Genomic DNA, 15,023 nt, shown 5'->3' with positions numbered 1-15,023 from the left:
TTATCTAGATCAAGACTAAACTCCCTGACTTTCAGTCACTTTCAGCGAGCAATCACTACTAGTTCATATATACTCTCCACCCTTTCTGTAGTGTTCATGGGAGTGAACTTATTGTAGGAGCCAGATCAGGAATCCATACTTTGATTAATGGTACCCAAGACCTGTGAATTTATACAAAATTGTTCAGATTACAGTATTCTAGTGTTCAGAATACCATCTGATAATTACATGATGCCCTTACACTGTACCCAGCGTCCCAGGCATTGTGACTGGATAAATATTCACGAATGCCTCCTAAAGCATATTTCACTATGCTGAGTCCCCTTTGAATGTGGTGATGAGAAGGGGATAGAAAAGGATACCCTCAGACTGTATTATTCTGCTATTGTAGAATATGTTAAACTAGAGCTCATAATCTGCCAAAAGAATATGAAGGAGCATCAACTTTTTATATTTGAAGTTTACATACAAACTCACTGTCATGGTGTGTGCGTTAACGCTTATTTTATGCCTTAAGGAACATCTGCAATGTTCTTTGAAATAAAGATTTTTTTTTTAGTATTGGCTTTAGTAGAGGTAGATTTTCACTTAGTGCATGTCATATTTTACTCTGATTTTATTTATTGTTTGGGACAGATTCTTATATTTTATGACTGTAGATCTCCATGGTCCTTTTTTGAATTAAACGCTTGTATTACAATTAACAGTAGAATCTGTCTGGCTTTGTTTTCCTAAGAGATTTGATGTTATTTTTGGTTAATGTGTGAAATGGGGCATGCTACAACTTCTTTGGGTCAAGGGAAGTGCTATTTCTAAAACTATTAAGTAAAGTATTATGGGAACAGAAAATGTTCCTCTCGGATAAATACAGCTCTAGCCAATTGATATTCTGTTGACATGCATGTCTCATTCAGTCTTGTCCTCCATGCAAAAGAGATACTGACCCTGTGTACTACACTGAGAATAATTTTGCATATAGAAGTAATAATAAAATGTTTATAGACAGCCCCATAGCCAGAAAAATTGCCACAGATTTTTAGCTTTTATAAATGGCTACAGAGAAAGCAATGCTAAAGTCAGTTAACTTGTGTAATGCCATCAGATTATACCAGTAATTTGCATTTTATAAGAGTATTTCAATGGAAGATGTACTCTGAATTTATCTGATCTTCACTGCATGTGACTAAAGGGAATATTGAAATGAGAAGAGGACATCTCTGGAAGAAATGTACAAGGCATGTTTTTTTTAAAAGGAAACCTGACTGCTTGGAAATAATGGAACGGATTAAATATCAGTGCAAAATTGTTCTTTAACTGCTGGGAAAGAATAGAATTGCTTAGATACGATCAGTATAAAAGGTTTCTGTGCAGACATAACTTGTTGAATATATTTTGCAGGTTGAGATAAAATTTTCAGTGATAAAAAGTTGAAGTGAATAATTTTGACTTTCTAGACTAATTTTGGTAATACTGAAATCCTCTTTCGGTGCTGTCACCTACATTTCTTTATAATTTTAAGCTAGTATTACATGTTAACTTTCCATATTTTATTTTCCATAAAGTCAGCATTTTTATCTTTGTGGAAACAAAACATCTTTAATAGATTAAATTGAAAAAGCTCTTAAGGTCATTTGAAAATTTTGACTTTGTGTGACAAATTCCCCACAGTTTAAGTCTCTGAAAAGTCTATTCCCAGAAAGAAATAATTATGCTCCAAGTACAACATTTGAAGTATTTCTTGAGCCCAGAACAGCAAAATGATGACAATAATGTTTCAGTCAGTATGTGTTGGGCATCAATACACAGTGGAAAATACAAGAATCATCTCTTTTTTTCTCATGATTACATTAAGTCTTCTCAACAGCAATTTGTGGTGAAATTCTCAAAAGCAACGGTAGATTCAAAACTGTGTTGTGTGCTTAGCTGTGCACTATTTCGAGGATGTAGATTTTTTCCACTTGCTGCTCATAACTTTTGCTTTAGGAATCCTGTTTGAAAAAGCTATCATTCACCTTGTTTTAGCAGTCTAGAAATAATATTTCAATTGGTATGTAGGAGGCATAGAGATATGTAGCAGAAAGGTGGGATGGAACAAGAGTGAGCAGTGATCTTCTCATTGTGGTTCCCCTTTTACAAGTCTCTGGGTACTTTGCCTTACTGCTGTGACTTTAAATATGATGGAAAGTGGTTTATTAGCAACATCTGCCAGTTCCCTCACGACTATGGGATGCATCTCATCAATTCCCTTGGACTTCCCGTATGTGCAGCTGAAAATAATATAGCTGAAAAAATTTTTACTTCATGGCAAAAAGAAGAGCTGAAGCAAGGAATGAAATCGTTGGTAAAACACTACAGGAGAAGTGTCCAGTCGGTCATGGGAGTTTTTTGCTGACTTTATTGCTTCTGATAGGGTAAATTTTTGAATTCTTAGTCTGGGATTATTGAGTTGAATGATACTAGAGGGAAATGCTAGGTTGGCCAGATGTCTTCAAATGTTGAGAGTCACATGTCCCAAAGGAGATACAGACATAGCATGCATCACCATCTTTCTCCTTGTTGCTGACAAAGATTTTTATAGCATTAGGTGTATAGTTCTACATAAGGAATTTGGATGTCTGATTTAACCATGCTGTTTTTTATTATTTTTTTAAATCCATAGAAAAATTGGGAAACCATGTTTGCAAAAGCACTGAGTACAAGGGGGTCGTGTATTTTCACATGTAGAGGTACATTATTTTGGTTTATTTGGCTGTATTTCAAACAGAATGCTCTCCACTAAGAGATATTTTTCCTCCTTTATTTTTGTAATTACTTAAGTATTTTCTAAAGAAAGAAAATATATTATTAGATTTATTACATTATTAGAATAATTAGATTACCTGTTTATTCTTTACTGAACCCAATAATTTGCTTTTTACTCATAAGGCTTCTAAAAATATCTTGATTCTTGGTTTGAAACAATTAAAACATAGAAGATATACTAATTTCCTTGTAAATAGTTTCACTTGTTTATTATCCTTAGCTTTCAAATGCTGTGCAGGTTTGAAATAACTCTTTAAGAACAGGCTAAATTTAAAAGTAGTTTCAAAGCAAGGTATTTATTTCATTGACCTGATTTCTAGCTGAGGTTTGTTAACATATTAAACTAATAACTTCTCAGTTGAATGAAAAGGAATAGGTAGGGCATGGCCAATGAATATCCATCATTATACTCTCTATTGTAAAACCTGACACTAAGCTTGTTTAATGAAAATACTGACTACATAAAAAAAAAAAAAGCTGAAACCTGTGTTTTCATGAAAACATAGGCTACTTCCACTGTTACGCAATTTTATATCCTATTTCTCAGTCGAACAATAGGTTCCCCTTAAATAGTTTCCTCAACTAAAATTGCAATACAAAAAAGATCCTACATGTTTTGACACATACAGGTCTTTATCAAGTATAATGCAAAACCAAGTTATTCTTGTACAAATTTACAGTAAGAGCTTTATTTTTTTTTTTTCCCCATACGAAAAGACTACAGCAATTTCCGTGGTGAAAATTGCTGGAGGTTTATTTTTAAGTACTGTAACAAATGCAGTTGAACTTTGGAAGTTCGTTCCTTCTTCATTCATGCTGTTACCATGGAAATGTGGATTTTATGCTTAAATGAATTAGCTTAGTTCATAAATTATGGTTCATAAATTATAAAAGTAAAACATTAATTCATAATTGGGGAGCAGTGGCAAGTCATTAAGAGGTAGACATCATTTTCGCCAAGTTTAATTTTCCCCAAGTTTTTCAAACAATCATGGTGAAAGGTGTTCTGGGGAAAGCAAACATAGGCTTCTAATTGTCTAGGGTTTTTAGCTTGTGTTGAGCTCTACATCTGTCTGGGCTGAATGATAGGCAATGTATATCAGAAAGGCTCAGCCACATCATTTGCTGGCTTCTGTAGGGACCAAGAGAGAAAATACTCCTTTTCTCATTTTGCTGTTGGTATTCTGTCTCACAGACATGCACTTTGCATACAAGCATATCCCTGTATATGTGTGAATGTGTGTATATAAATAAACAATGCAGAATAAATAGGAATCTGTCTACACACTGCTATTAAGGTGAAAATCTCACCCTACAAAGGTGAAAGTATAAAAAGCAGCAAGCACAGATGGCAAACTTCAGCATACATTTGCACTTCCAGTGCTTCAAAACTATAAAGTTTAGGGCCTCATGTCTTTCCTGCTGATTTATCCATCATTATAACCTCCCAGAAGAGGAAAATTCACAAAAAGAGCTGTTTTGTTAAATTAATCTAATTTGGATTAAAAGTGGTATTTTGTTGTGAATCATCTTCTTGATCTTCACAGAAACATTCTCATATCAAGAATAAAGGACCATCTAAAGCAAAGAATGCACTTCCTCCATGAGAGATGTTGAAGGGCAGGTTAGGCAAACATTTGCCAAGAATACTCTATGTATAGTTAATCTTCCTTCAGCAAGGAAAGCAGATTAGATAATCTGCTAGGAGTCCATATTGCCATGGCCTTTAATATGATTGTGGATAGAAATACCTTTTTGAAGGTGTCATGATGAAAATGCAGGTCAAGAAGAAAGGCAGCTGTTCTCTCATAGTCAGAAAATGAAATGCACATTATGGAAACATGTTAATCATCAATATGAGTGAAATTCAGGAAATTCACTCATGGTCTTCAGAGCTGAAAAAGCGTTCACAGCCAGAGACTCTCAATGAAGGTTATAATGGAGTTACATCTTCTCAATCGGTTGAATCATGAGTTATAAGATGAACTTGATCCACAGGTTACAGGTACAGCAGTGTAAAAATGAGGCTTTAAGTAACAAGATGCTTTGTTGTTCTTTATCCAATTCCTTCTTTCTGGGTCTCTGTACCTTGTTTTGCAGTATTTTGTTTTAGGGTCATTGAAGCAATGAGAAAGCCTTTCCTGAGAAATTCAGTCACAGACAAGACTCACAGGATCAAACTATTGTTCACTTTTTTTTGTTTATTATTTGGCCATATAGGTTTGTGTTTTTGTTTTGTTTTAAATTGCTTATTAGAAATTGTTTTGTTTTTGAAATACCACAATGGCTTGGGTCATAAAATATGTTTACATTTCATATTGAGAAAGAATGATTTCTAAGTAAATTGTGTGGTTTTCTCATGTATCTGATCAAAACCTTCCTCAGTGCAGCCACATAGAACAGAAAGCAGAGAGCTGGGATATTGGGAGGAAAAGTATGAAATACTCAGAAATCAGACAATTGGATTACCAAGATTGTTGTGGAAAAATGAAACAATGTTTTCAGGAAAAACCGGATTAATTTAAATCATCCCAGAGCAGGTCTGTTTACTGGCCTGGAAATGAGGGAGAATATTTAACATAGCAGCTTTTGGATCAGAATGCCAGGATGCCAGAGAGATAGACTCATAGATTCATAGAACGGTTAGGGTTGGAAAAGATGTTAAGATCATCTAGTTTCACCTCTCCTGCCATGGGCAGGGACTCCTCTACACTAGACCATTTCACCCAAGGCTCTGTCCAACCTGGCCTTGAACACCACCAGGAATGGGGCATTCACAGCTTCCCCAGGCAACCCATTCCAGTGCCTCACCATCCTCACAGTAAAGAACTTCTTCTTTAGAACCAATCTAAACTTCCAATGTTTAAGTTTAAATCCATCACCCCTTGTCCTGTCGCTACAGTCCCTAATGAAGAGTCCCTCTCCAGCATCCCTATAGGCCTCCCTTCAGATACTGGAAGGCTGCTATGAGGTCTCCACGCAGCCTTCTCTTCTCCAGGTTGAACAGCCCCAACTTCCTCAGCCTGTCTTCATACAGGAGGTGCTCCAGTGCCCTGGTCATCCTCGTGGCCCTTCTCTGGACTTGTTCCAACAGTTCCATGTCCTTTTTATGTTGAGGACACCAGAACTGCACACAATGCTCCAGGTGAGGTCTCATGAGAGCAGAGGGGCAGGATCACCTCCTTCGACCTGCTGGTCACGCTCCTTTTGATGCAGCCCAGGATACGGTTGATTTCTGGGCTGTGAGCACACTGAAGCTGGCTCATGTTCATTTTCTCATCGGCCAACACTCCAAGTCCTTCTCCTCAGGGCTGCTCTGAATCTCTTCTCTGCCCAACCTGTAGCTGTGCCTGGGATTGCTCCGACCCAGCTGTAGGACCTTGCACTTGGTATGGTTGAACTTCATGAGGTTGGCATCAGCCCACCTTACAAGCATGTCAAGGTCCCTCTGGATGGCATTCCTTCCCTCCAGCATATCAACCCAACCACATAGCTTAGCCTTGCTGACAAGCTTGGTGAGGGCATGCTCCATCCCACTGTCCATGTTGCCAACAAAGATGTTTACAGTACTGGAGATGAGATTTTGCAAATAATCTCTTCAGTCTTTTTTTATTCTCTTTCTGGAAATTTTAGGATTTGCTGAGCTGAAATTGCTGCTTTAGCTCCTCTGGTATGTTTTACTAGACTTCTCTATATTGTAAAGCGTAAGCAAGCCTTCTTGCCAATTGCAGCTTTGTTCCTGCTCTTTTTTCAGCATTTGTTTCCAGATATCCCATAGATTCATCTATTCTCAATAGTCAACATGTTCAGAAACTGTACACTGCACAGCACCCAAGACCTGCAGAGCAGACCAATGCTTCCTGCAGCATCCCCTCCTCTGACATGGATATTTTCTGTGTAATGAACCTCCTGTAGCTGTGCATTAGCTGTAGCGTAACATTTTTATGGCAATTTAAGAATCTCAGAAATGGGGAAAGGAGTAAAATCACTCCAGTTTAAAACTCATGTGCTGAAATCAGGGACATGTAAGCAATCTAGGACTAGAGTGCTATATAGATTGTATCACTGCACTGTGCAAAGACCCGGTGTGATGGAGCATGACTGTAGCCATAGTGCCATGACTGCACAAGCCAGTACTTCAGCATCAGTGCAAAAAAAGAGGGAGAATTACACCCTGGGCTGCTGCAAGTCAGTGGCACAGATTATCAATATTGATACTATTAAGAGTTACATGGCCAGACCCTACAGATGGCTGTTCAAACCTCCACCATTCTGGCCAACTGCCTGCAGACATCCACTTTCCCTTCTTTTGAAGAATGGGAGTCCACTCAAAGAGCAATGCACCTTCTTTTCCAGCCCATTCCCCCTCTTTTCTCTTTTTTTTTTTTTTCTGGATAATCTCTGCTTTCCTTGTAATCATCAAAGTGTGATCACAAAATCTGTTTCATTGCAGCAAGACTTTTGGAAGCAATTTATAATATTTACCCACGAATGTGGTGCTTAAGTGAAGAGGGGCACCTTGCACTGCCATAGGGCAAACACTGGAGAGTGTTGCTTTCTTCACTGCGTTATTAGTCTATTGCTTTTATTGTTACTCTCTTTTAAAATGCCGGTTTTTTCATGGTGTCTGGGGAAAGATAATTGTAAGCGGTTAGGTTGCTGAGGATGAAAATATTATTCTTCTATATGGTTTCATTGTTCCCTGGCAGGGTTATCCTAGTACTGTCTGCTTTGTGCTTGTATAATGGCATAGCACAATCAGGGTTCTTGACCACAGCTTTGGGATACAATGGCAACAGCATTTCTACTGCTACTGCTGTTACTACTAGTGCTGCTACTAGCTCCTTCTGGGCAGTGACAGATGCTGCAAAGGACTGTCCCCCCTCACCCCTCTGAAGCAGACTGCCCTGAGGACCTCCTGAGATCAAGGTCTTCCAGGGCAACACGTTCCCTCTGCTCTCTTCAAACCTCTGCAGACAACCAGGGTTTCCTTCCAAGCGCTCCCTTTTGCCCATCTGAAGGCACAGGAGGATAAAGCAATGATGAAATTTCACAGCTCAAGATAGTGGCTCCAGTGGTTTCTGTCATCTCAGAATGTTCAGGTCACAAGTTGTATGTCTTTTTATAGAGGGTCTGGAATGCTCCTTTGGACAGCTGCCTCTCTACTGTTTTTATATTTGACCTATTTTTCTTTACAGTAACTTCTTTCATCTGTGGGGTTCTTCCCTGTGGTGCCCGGTTTAAGAGCACTTAAAAGGTTCTGCTATTTTTGGCACGTCTGGCAGACTCAAGCAAGGCTTTTTCCTCACTCATTGTCATCAGTTCCATGTCAAAGACCATAAATATCACCAATATGTGATGCTTTTGAGTAACTGTTAGTTGCTGTAAAATATTGTTTGTATGTCCTTGATGAAAACACCGCCTTTAACAAATGGACGGTCATGCTAAGAAATGTTTTGCAGAGGTGGTCAAGCCCTGCAGGGATCTGCTTGTGTAGATTACCTGAAGTAGTCTCCGTTAAATGTGTTAGTTTGCTCTGCTGTCAAAGTAATACCTTGTTGGCTGGTACAGAGGTTTCAATTTTCCAGCAAATTCTCAAATGCCCCGCAGTTATTATAGGAGGTAGCTGGCACATGGATGGGAATCTTCCCTTTTTGCTCTTGCAGTGCTATGAGGGTCAGGGTCTGTAATGTCCTCGATAATTTTTCCTCCTATGCACTCAGCAGTCATGTGAGACTTTTCAGGGTGAAGACTTTAGGACTTCATTACTTCTTGTCTTCAGAAATGAGGCTAAAGTCTTTTATACAGGTGATAACTTGGGAATAACGTAGTTGTGTAGCCCTGCTTTCTTTCAGTGAGATCCCTATTTTCTCCCTGTTGAGTTTGTTTGCTTAAACCCAAAACCATTAACTTTTTAGGATCATGAAGAAGGAAGTTGTTTTAAAGACTTTGCTGTCTGAAACCTTGTGCAACTCCTTTGGCAGGAAGGAGATTTGAATTTGATTTTCTTATAGCAGCTACATGCTTGCCTGAGCTTTGCCTCACTTGTTCGGGACTGTGCATCTCTTCATCTTTGCTTTTTGAATTGCATCTCTTCAGTGGATCAGAGTTCCCCAAGATCTCTGGTATTTTTTTTCAATGACTAGTATGCTTAATTTTAATTGTTAATGTACTGTACTGCAAGACAAACCATGATTCCGCTCCCTTTCTATTCACTTCAGGAGTGTCAGAAAAATGCATTGATTAATTCTTCCCTGCTTTTGCTGGGCAATGTGTTACGATATTTTCCCTTATTTGATGGATATTGCTGCAGCCAAAGTCTGAACTATCAGAACTTTGGGATAGCCCAGCTTCATGAACTATGGCACCTAGACCCCAGTTTCATTGCTAAAAAACAATTGCAGTATTAGATTTAAGAACAGGGTACAGCTCTTGTGTTCTGCGTGTCATTGCTGTTGCCAAAGGAGGTTGTGATTAGTAATTACTTGATTTGTATGACAGATGGAGCTGGGGATCAAATTAAGTAGCTGTCTTAGGATACGTTGTAGAGCAATATCTAGCTTTAAACACGACTGCCTTCTCTGTTCCTAAAAAAAGGCACAAACAATGACAGGCTAAAAATAGCTGTTCACTTGGAGTTGACGACAGTTTCTGAGAGCTTGTCTTTAGGAAGATGTTGGAAAAAAACCCTGCTGTCTTCTTCCCCCTCCCCCTCTTTTTTCTTCTTTAAATGCACGTCCTTCTGTTTAAGTTTCTTCACCTCATTGCCCACAGAAAGGTACCCACTGACTTTGATAGCACTTCAGTATTTTGCAGGTTTCCAAGGGGGTTTACGTAAAGCATTATTTAAAGAAATCCTAAAAGTCACTGCAGATATGTCTATTAAGTTATGCTTATCCTACACAAATTGCTCTGTGCCGATAGAGGAGGAGGTAGTAAAGCCTTTTCCACTCTTTGCCTCCCACAGTATCTGCTGCAGTGGAAAAAAAAATAAAAGGAGGCTATTTTCTGGTTTTATTCCTGTAGTCTGCTTCACAATTCACTGTGGATGCCGGTGTTTCCCGGTGCTGTAAACAAAGAGTTGAGTCTTTGACTTTGTGTCTCTGCAGTCTAGTAAACAAGCAGTTAATCTGTAGGATCCCAGTGGTTGACAGGAGTGAAGGAAGTAGTTTGATCTTATTTTTGTGCTTCTGAATTAAAGCTTTGCCTTCTGGCTACGTTCTGAGTTCCCTCCTCCTGGAAGATGTTTGAGCATTCTGAATTCAGAATATGTAGTTACAAATCCGAGGGCACAGCCTTCCCCAGGATTTTTCTGCTTTCAGTTTAATTTTCCTCTATGTTTCTAATCCCAGCGAGGAAGAAAACAGTTTGAAAGCGATGTCCAGTGTCTGAGCTAGGAGACAATGCAATTCAGGATCTTTAGAACTAGTCCGCTGCATTCTTCTTAAATGAGAATGAAGGAGTAGGTGGGACTTTTTATTTAAAAATAGATTAGCACAAGGGACTGAACTTGCATTTGAGGAAACATTAATAAGCCAGCCAGCCATTATCCTTAATCAGAGACTGTATTTGTAAGTAGAACATGTTGAATCTGTCATGATTGATGACGTTGTCTCTGTTAAAAGGGATGCTGCATCTTTAACAAGAGCAGACAGAAACAGTGCAGAATCTACAGTAAATTTGAGAATTGGAAGAGAAACCTTTCTTCATTTTCCCCTGTATAACGTTTGTAAAATATTGAAAAGAATAGCATCAAAGCCAGGGGGAAATATAAGTAACTTGCTGCTTACATTTCAATTCCTCACCTTTCCCCTCTGGGTGAGTTCCCCCTCCTCTTTCCCCCCTGAATTTAAAATGCTGGAAGGAAAAGCAACTGAGGTCCAAGTTTCAGATGCCGAATTCTCTGCTAATTGAAATTACTGGGCATATTTCTATATATAGTCGATGAAGAGCTGTGTAGCTTTCACTCAGTGCCTTCAAGACATGTCTTTTTGTAGTCAGAAAAACAGAGATCAATGCATTTTCAAACTGACAGAGGGAACGGATGCTCCTTAGTAGCACATGCTCGGGATCGTGTGTGTACCGTTTGTGCAGAGCAGAGACGCTGAATACTGGTCCATATGCTCCTTGTTTACTGCAATGTTTTTTGCATGTTACTGTGCACTCCGGACTAATGTGAAGGTAAGAGGGGACGAGGCAACAATTTGGCAGGAATGTACATGCAAAACCAGCTGCAGAAAATGTCTACCTTGTGTTGCTGAGTACTTTGGAATTGCTAGCTGAACATGCATATTATTACAGGTGGTTGTGGGGGCTTTGTTTTATCGTTGTCTGTGTAGCTAAAGCATAGAAGCATGTTTTAATTTTGCAGTTTAGTGACCTTCAGTTTTTAACTGCTTGCAGTTCAGGCTCTGGGCTTGTATGATCTGATAAACATGTTTTGCTACTGTCCAGGTAGGCCAGAAACAAGATGCCAAAAGCTGTTTGTGAAAGGCTACATAGCTTTGTATAGGTTAAGAATTCCTATACTCTAGTCCCCCTTGCATCCTCCAAGTGATGCTGCTTGCATGCTTTCTTGTTGATTACTTGTCTGACAATCGGGGGATCTTGCTGCTGTTATCTGGGTTGTTTTTTGTACTGATTTGTTTCTAACTTGAAACAAAATGCATGCAAACAAACTATAAGATATATCCTAAGAAATAATCAAAGGAATATTACTGCAAAACGCTATAGAAAAATGCCAGCTGGCAGCCCTGATCTCTCAGTAACTATTAACCAGCATTTGTCACTCACGTCAATGTTTGCTTGTTCTGTTAATTAGTGTCAGAACTTCAATATAAGTTGCTGGATATATTACATTCTCTGGAAGTAGGACAATATTAGCAGACAGGATCATTGGCACTGAATTCAGCTCTAAGCCAAGCTGTGGGCCAGCTGTGGGAATCCAGTTGCATAATTTAAATGAATTACTGTCCTTAGTCAACATACTGGGGAGGTACTTTTGGCATTCTGGCTTTTTCAAGTTCAAATGAGTGTGTCTGTCTGGGAAGAAAAGCACTGGTAACTGCTGGGTAATCACAATTAGAACTGTTTTACCTGGAGAAATAATTGTAAAGGATATTTGGCTTTCAAACTGCCTTAAACATGCCTCTGAATTAAACTGAGTTCTCTGGATTTGCACATGGATTGGTAATATTGAACTTCATATTTATTTATTAGGGCAAAATATTTTGTGGCTTTTGATTGAAAAAGGACTTTGCATCAGAAGCTCAACATTCTAACAGTCTGTCCTATGTATGTGGTTAAAGTCTGTACTGCTGTTTGCTGTACTGAATTACTAAGCTTCCACATTTTATTACTTTCTAATTAACTTTTGCAGTTCACTTTCTGTGCCACTTCTGAGGAGGAAGGTGAAAACTATATTTTCTTTGAATATGTGGACAACAAGCCAAAAAATACAAGCTAAAACTTTTAATGCTCTTCTGTCTTCTTAAATGCATACGTTATAATTTCCCTATATATTGTTTTTGGAAGATTAGTAAATTATATCCACATTCTATACCCTGAGCTCTATACAGTAAATTGTCAATAAAGAAATGTTTTGAGACCAATCATTCTTTATTGCTCATTTTGTCCCTGCAGTACTGTGCTGGTCTTCTGCTAAAGTAGGTCTGTTGCTGAGAAATGATTTCTCGGTTTAAATAAGAATAGATGCAGGGGAAATTTCAGTTTCCGCAAGATGCCCTGTACCACGGCAACTGTTAGGAGCCTTGTGGGTTCAATTTGAAATGTCTTTGTTTCCATTCATAAACACAGAAAAAAGTGAAAGGTTTGAGCTAGCCCAAGTCTGATAATTGTTTGGATAAGATAGTTTTAATGTGTTGGAACTTCTTCAACTGTTAAGTGTCTCTGGAATGACTGATATAAAGTATCTGTTATTTACATGATATCGTTCTGAGGATATTATCTTCAGTTCTAATTTTGGCAAACTCATCCACTTTCAATGCATGCTTTAATCATCTACTTTCCAAGCTAAGCATTGGGGTACAATAACATGAAAATGCTGCACAAACTTCGAAAATCACCCCAGGAACTACCCAAGTACAGCAGTACCACTTGCATCTTCAGTAGTTCCTGTTTGCTTTTCCTAACATTGGAAATGACTTAATAAATAGGAATTTATTGAAAGGTGCTACCCATGCAGAGTGTTTCTGCAGAACTCTGTTGCTTTTAACTTGGTTGGCACTAACATCAGCCACAACTTTATGGGTGGCCAAAATAAATGAAATACATTATAAAACATCTGTTTTGAGTTTTGTATTTTTCCCCTTTTAATAGCTGGAAAAATCTTAGCGGTTCTCAAATATTTTAGTCTTTAAGTCATAAGATAGAATTAAACTATAAGTACAGGCTGTAACAGGAAATAGATTTGCTTGCCCTGGAAAGTGAAAAAGAAAAGCAATTTGGTCTGTTTCTGATGGCAGCTGCAGTTTATGGCTTTAGAGAAAGCAGATTTTTTCAAGTTCAAGGTAGGACTCTCAGTTCTTGATTGCCAGTCTGTCTGAAACTGCACATGTGAACTCAGTGGCACATGCAGACTTATAAGAAGATGTCCACCCCATGCATTCTTAATCAAAGCCTATTTTTACAGCTGACTAAATAGTACTGACCATGAACATGTACCTGCCTATGTGAATAATTATTTCTTTCTGCCTGAGCAGAAACAAAGTCAGCAGTTGAAAAAGGCAGAAAGGTGTTTGAGAAGTTATGAGCAAAAGATTTTTATTCAGCTTGAATTAAAATAGATAACTATTGCTTACTATTGCATGTTCACTGCACACAGCATTATTAAAAATGTTACATTTTGACTGATCTCTTTCTTGTTTTCTCATGTATGCACAATTTTGCACCCAGTGGAAGGTATCATAAATGAGCACAGAAGTCAGGGAATTAAAATCTGAAAACAGTGGCTCCAAGATCAGAAGCGCTCTTGTGGAAATGTGCAGTCTGCCTGGAAAAGTGAAGTGCTACTATATGGAGTTGTGGAATATATTGTATTTTCAGCATGAATAAGTCTCAGGAGCACAGGTTAACTATCACAAGGGTCTACCCAGTGTCAAATGTTTGGATTTTTAATTGTGCCCACTGTGTATTGAAAATACTTTCTGTATTTATATGTAAAAGATTTTTAGAGGTTGCCATTAGAAACTTTCTGTTCTTGGCTTAGGCAAGTATTTTGAATTCCCTCAGTGTTAGCAATATCTCTTGTAAAACTATGGGAAACATTGCAAACCTTTAGGTTCCATAGTCTGAGCTAAGTTTGAGAAACTTTTATGGACTGGAGTCTTGCTTTTCTTAAATGTCTGTATGAGTTTTGCCTTCCCCTTCCCTTGATGTGTAGTTCTGACAGATTATACTCTGGATCTGGAGTGCTATTTCTGGCTGACAGTTTGAGGGTCTTACCGGAGGCACAGTTGGTGCTTGTGGGAATTTGAGGAGCAGAGACGGTGTCTTTCATTTGTACTTTAGCATGGGGCTCGATGTGAGTGCTGGGCTCTCTCACCTTGAAGCACCTCAATCTCAGCAGCAGTCAGCACTGGCCTTTGGGTCATCAGAGCTTCATGTAAAGATCAGGGGGGTTTGTTACGAGCTCAGATCCATACGCTTTGAAGTGCCAAAGGCTTCCCAGGAGGGCCAGAGTTACTTCAGCAGGATTTTAAGGCTACCTTTCTGTTAATGGGTACACTTGGCACCTCAGAGAACTGAGCACCTACCTGAACACTAAGAGCCTGCTGGTTTTGTTCTGACTGTTAACTTTGAGTCACTGTGGCGGTGAAAGTATTTTTCTACATATGATCCCTTGTATCTCTCGTGCTTTATCTAAAAGATTATGCTAGCCATGAAGTGATTTATGGGTGAATTTTTGACCTGTGCATTGGTCACTTTTTGAGGCTCTCAGGTGATGTAGAGAATATATTTGGGTAGGAACAAAGTATGGCCAAGGTCCATGGAGGATGCTAGGAGCTAGAACCCTTTAATCACTTTAGCTTTCTCTGTTCATCCTCTTGTCCCACCTGCGTTTCAATATAGGTAATTGTTTTAATCTAGCAGTTTCCAGTTGCAGAGTAAGCAATAAAGACAAAAGTCAGAAGAATCATAGTAACAAATAGAAAAAGGTTTCATGGTCAAAAGCTGCAAAATGTCACAAATGCCAAGTAAGC

The 15,023-nt window shown here is 38.6% G+C and overlaps 1 protein-coding gene across 22 annotated transcripts in view; it reads left to right on the top strand.

Moving 5' to 3' along the window:
• The window catches only part of DLG2 (discs large MAGUK scaffold protein 2), a 998,920-nt gene that overhangs the window by 254,303 nt on the left and 729,594 nt on the right, over nt 1–15,023 (top strand). Inside the window, exon 1 of one of the 22 annotated variants that reach the window (XM_061457962.1) lies at nt 10,376–10,983. The exons of 20 other annotated variants lie outside the window; for them this stretch is intronic. In XM_061457962.1, coding sequence (XP_061313946.1) covers nt 10,864–10,983 — 120 coding nt within the window. In that variant the 5' untranslated portion in view covers nt 10,376–10,863. Of the gene's footprint in view, nt 1–10,375; nt 10,984–15,023 lie in introns of those variants that run through there. One more of the 22 variants, XM_061457967.1, reaches the window with a different exon arrangement.

This window comes from Pezoporus flaviventris, unplaced genomic scaffold, assembly GCF_033815535.1.
Source record: "Pezoporus flaviventris isolate CSIRO_AGI_PZ_B2104156 unplaced genomic scaffold, CSIRO_AGI_Pfla_v1 ptg000025l, whole genome shotgun sequence".
In the NCBI taxonomy this organism is placed as follows: Eukaryota; Metazoa; Chordata; class Aves; order Psittaciformes; family Psittacidae; genus Pezoporus; species Pezoporus flaviventris.
This window is presented reverse-complemented; position numbering and strand designations above follow the sequence as displayed.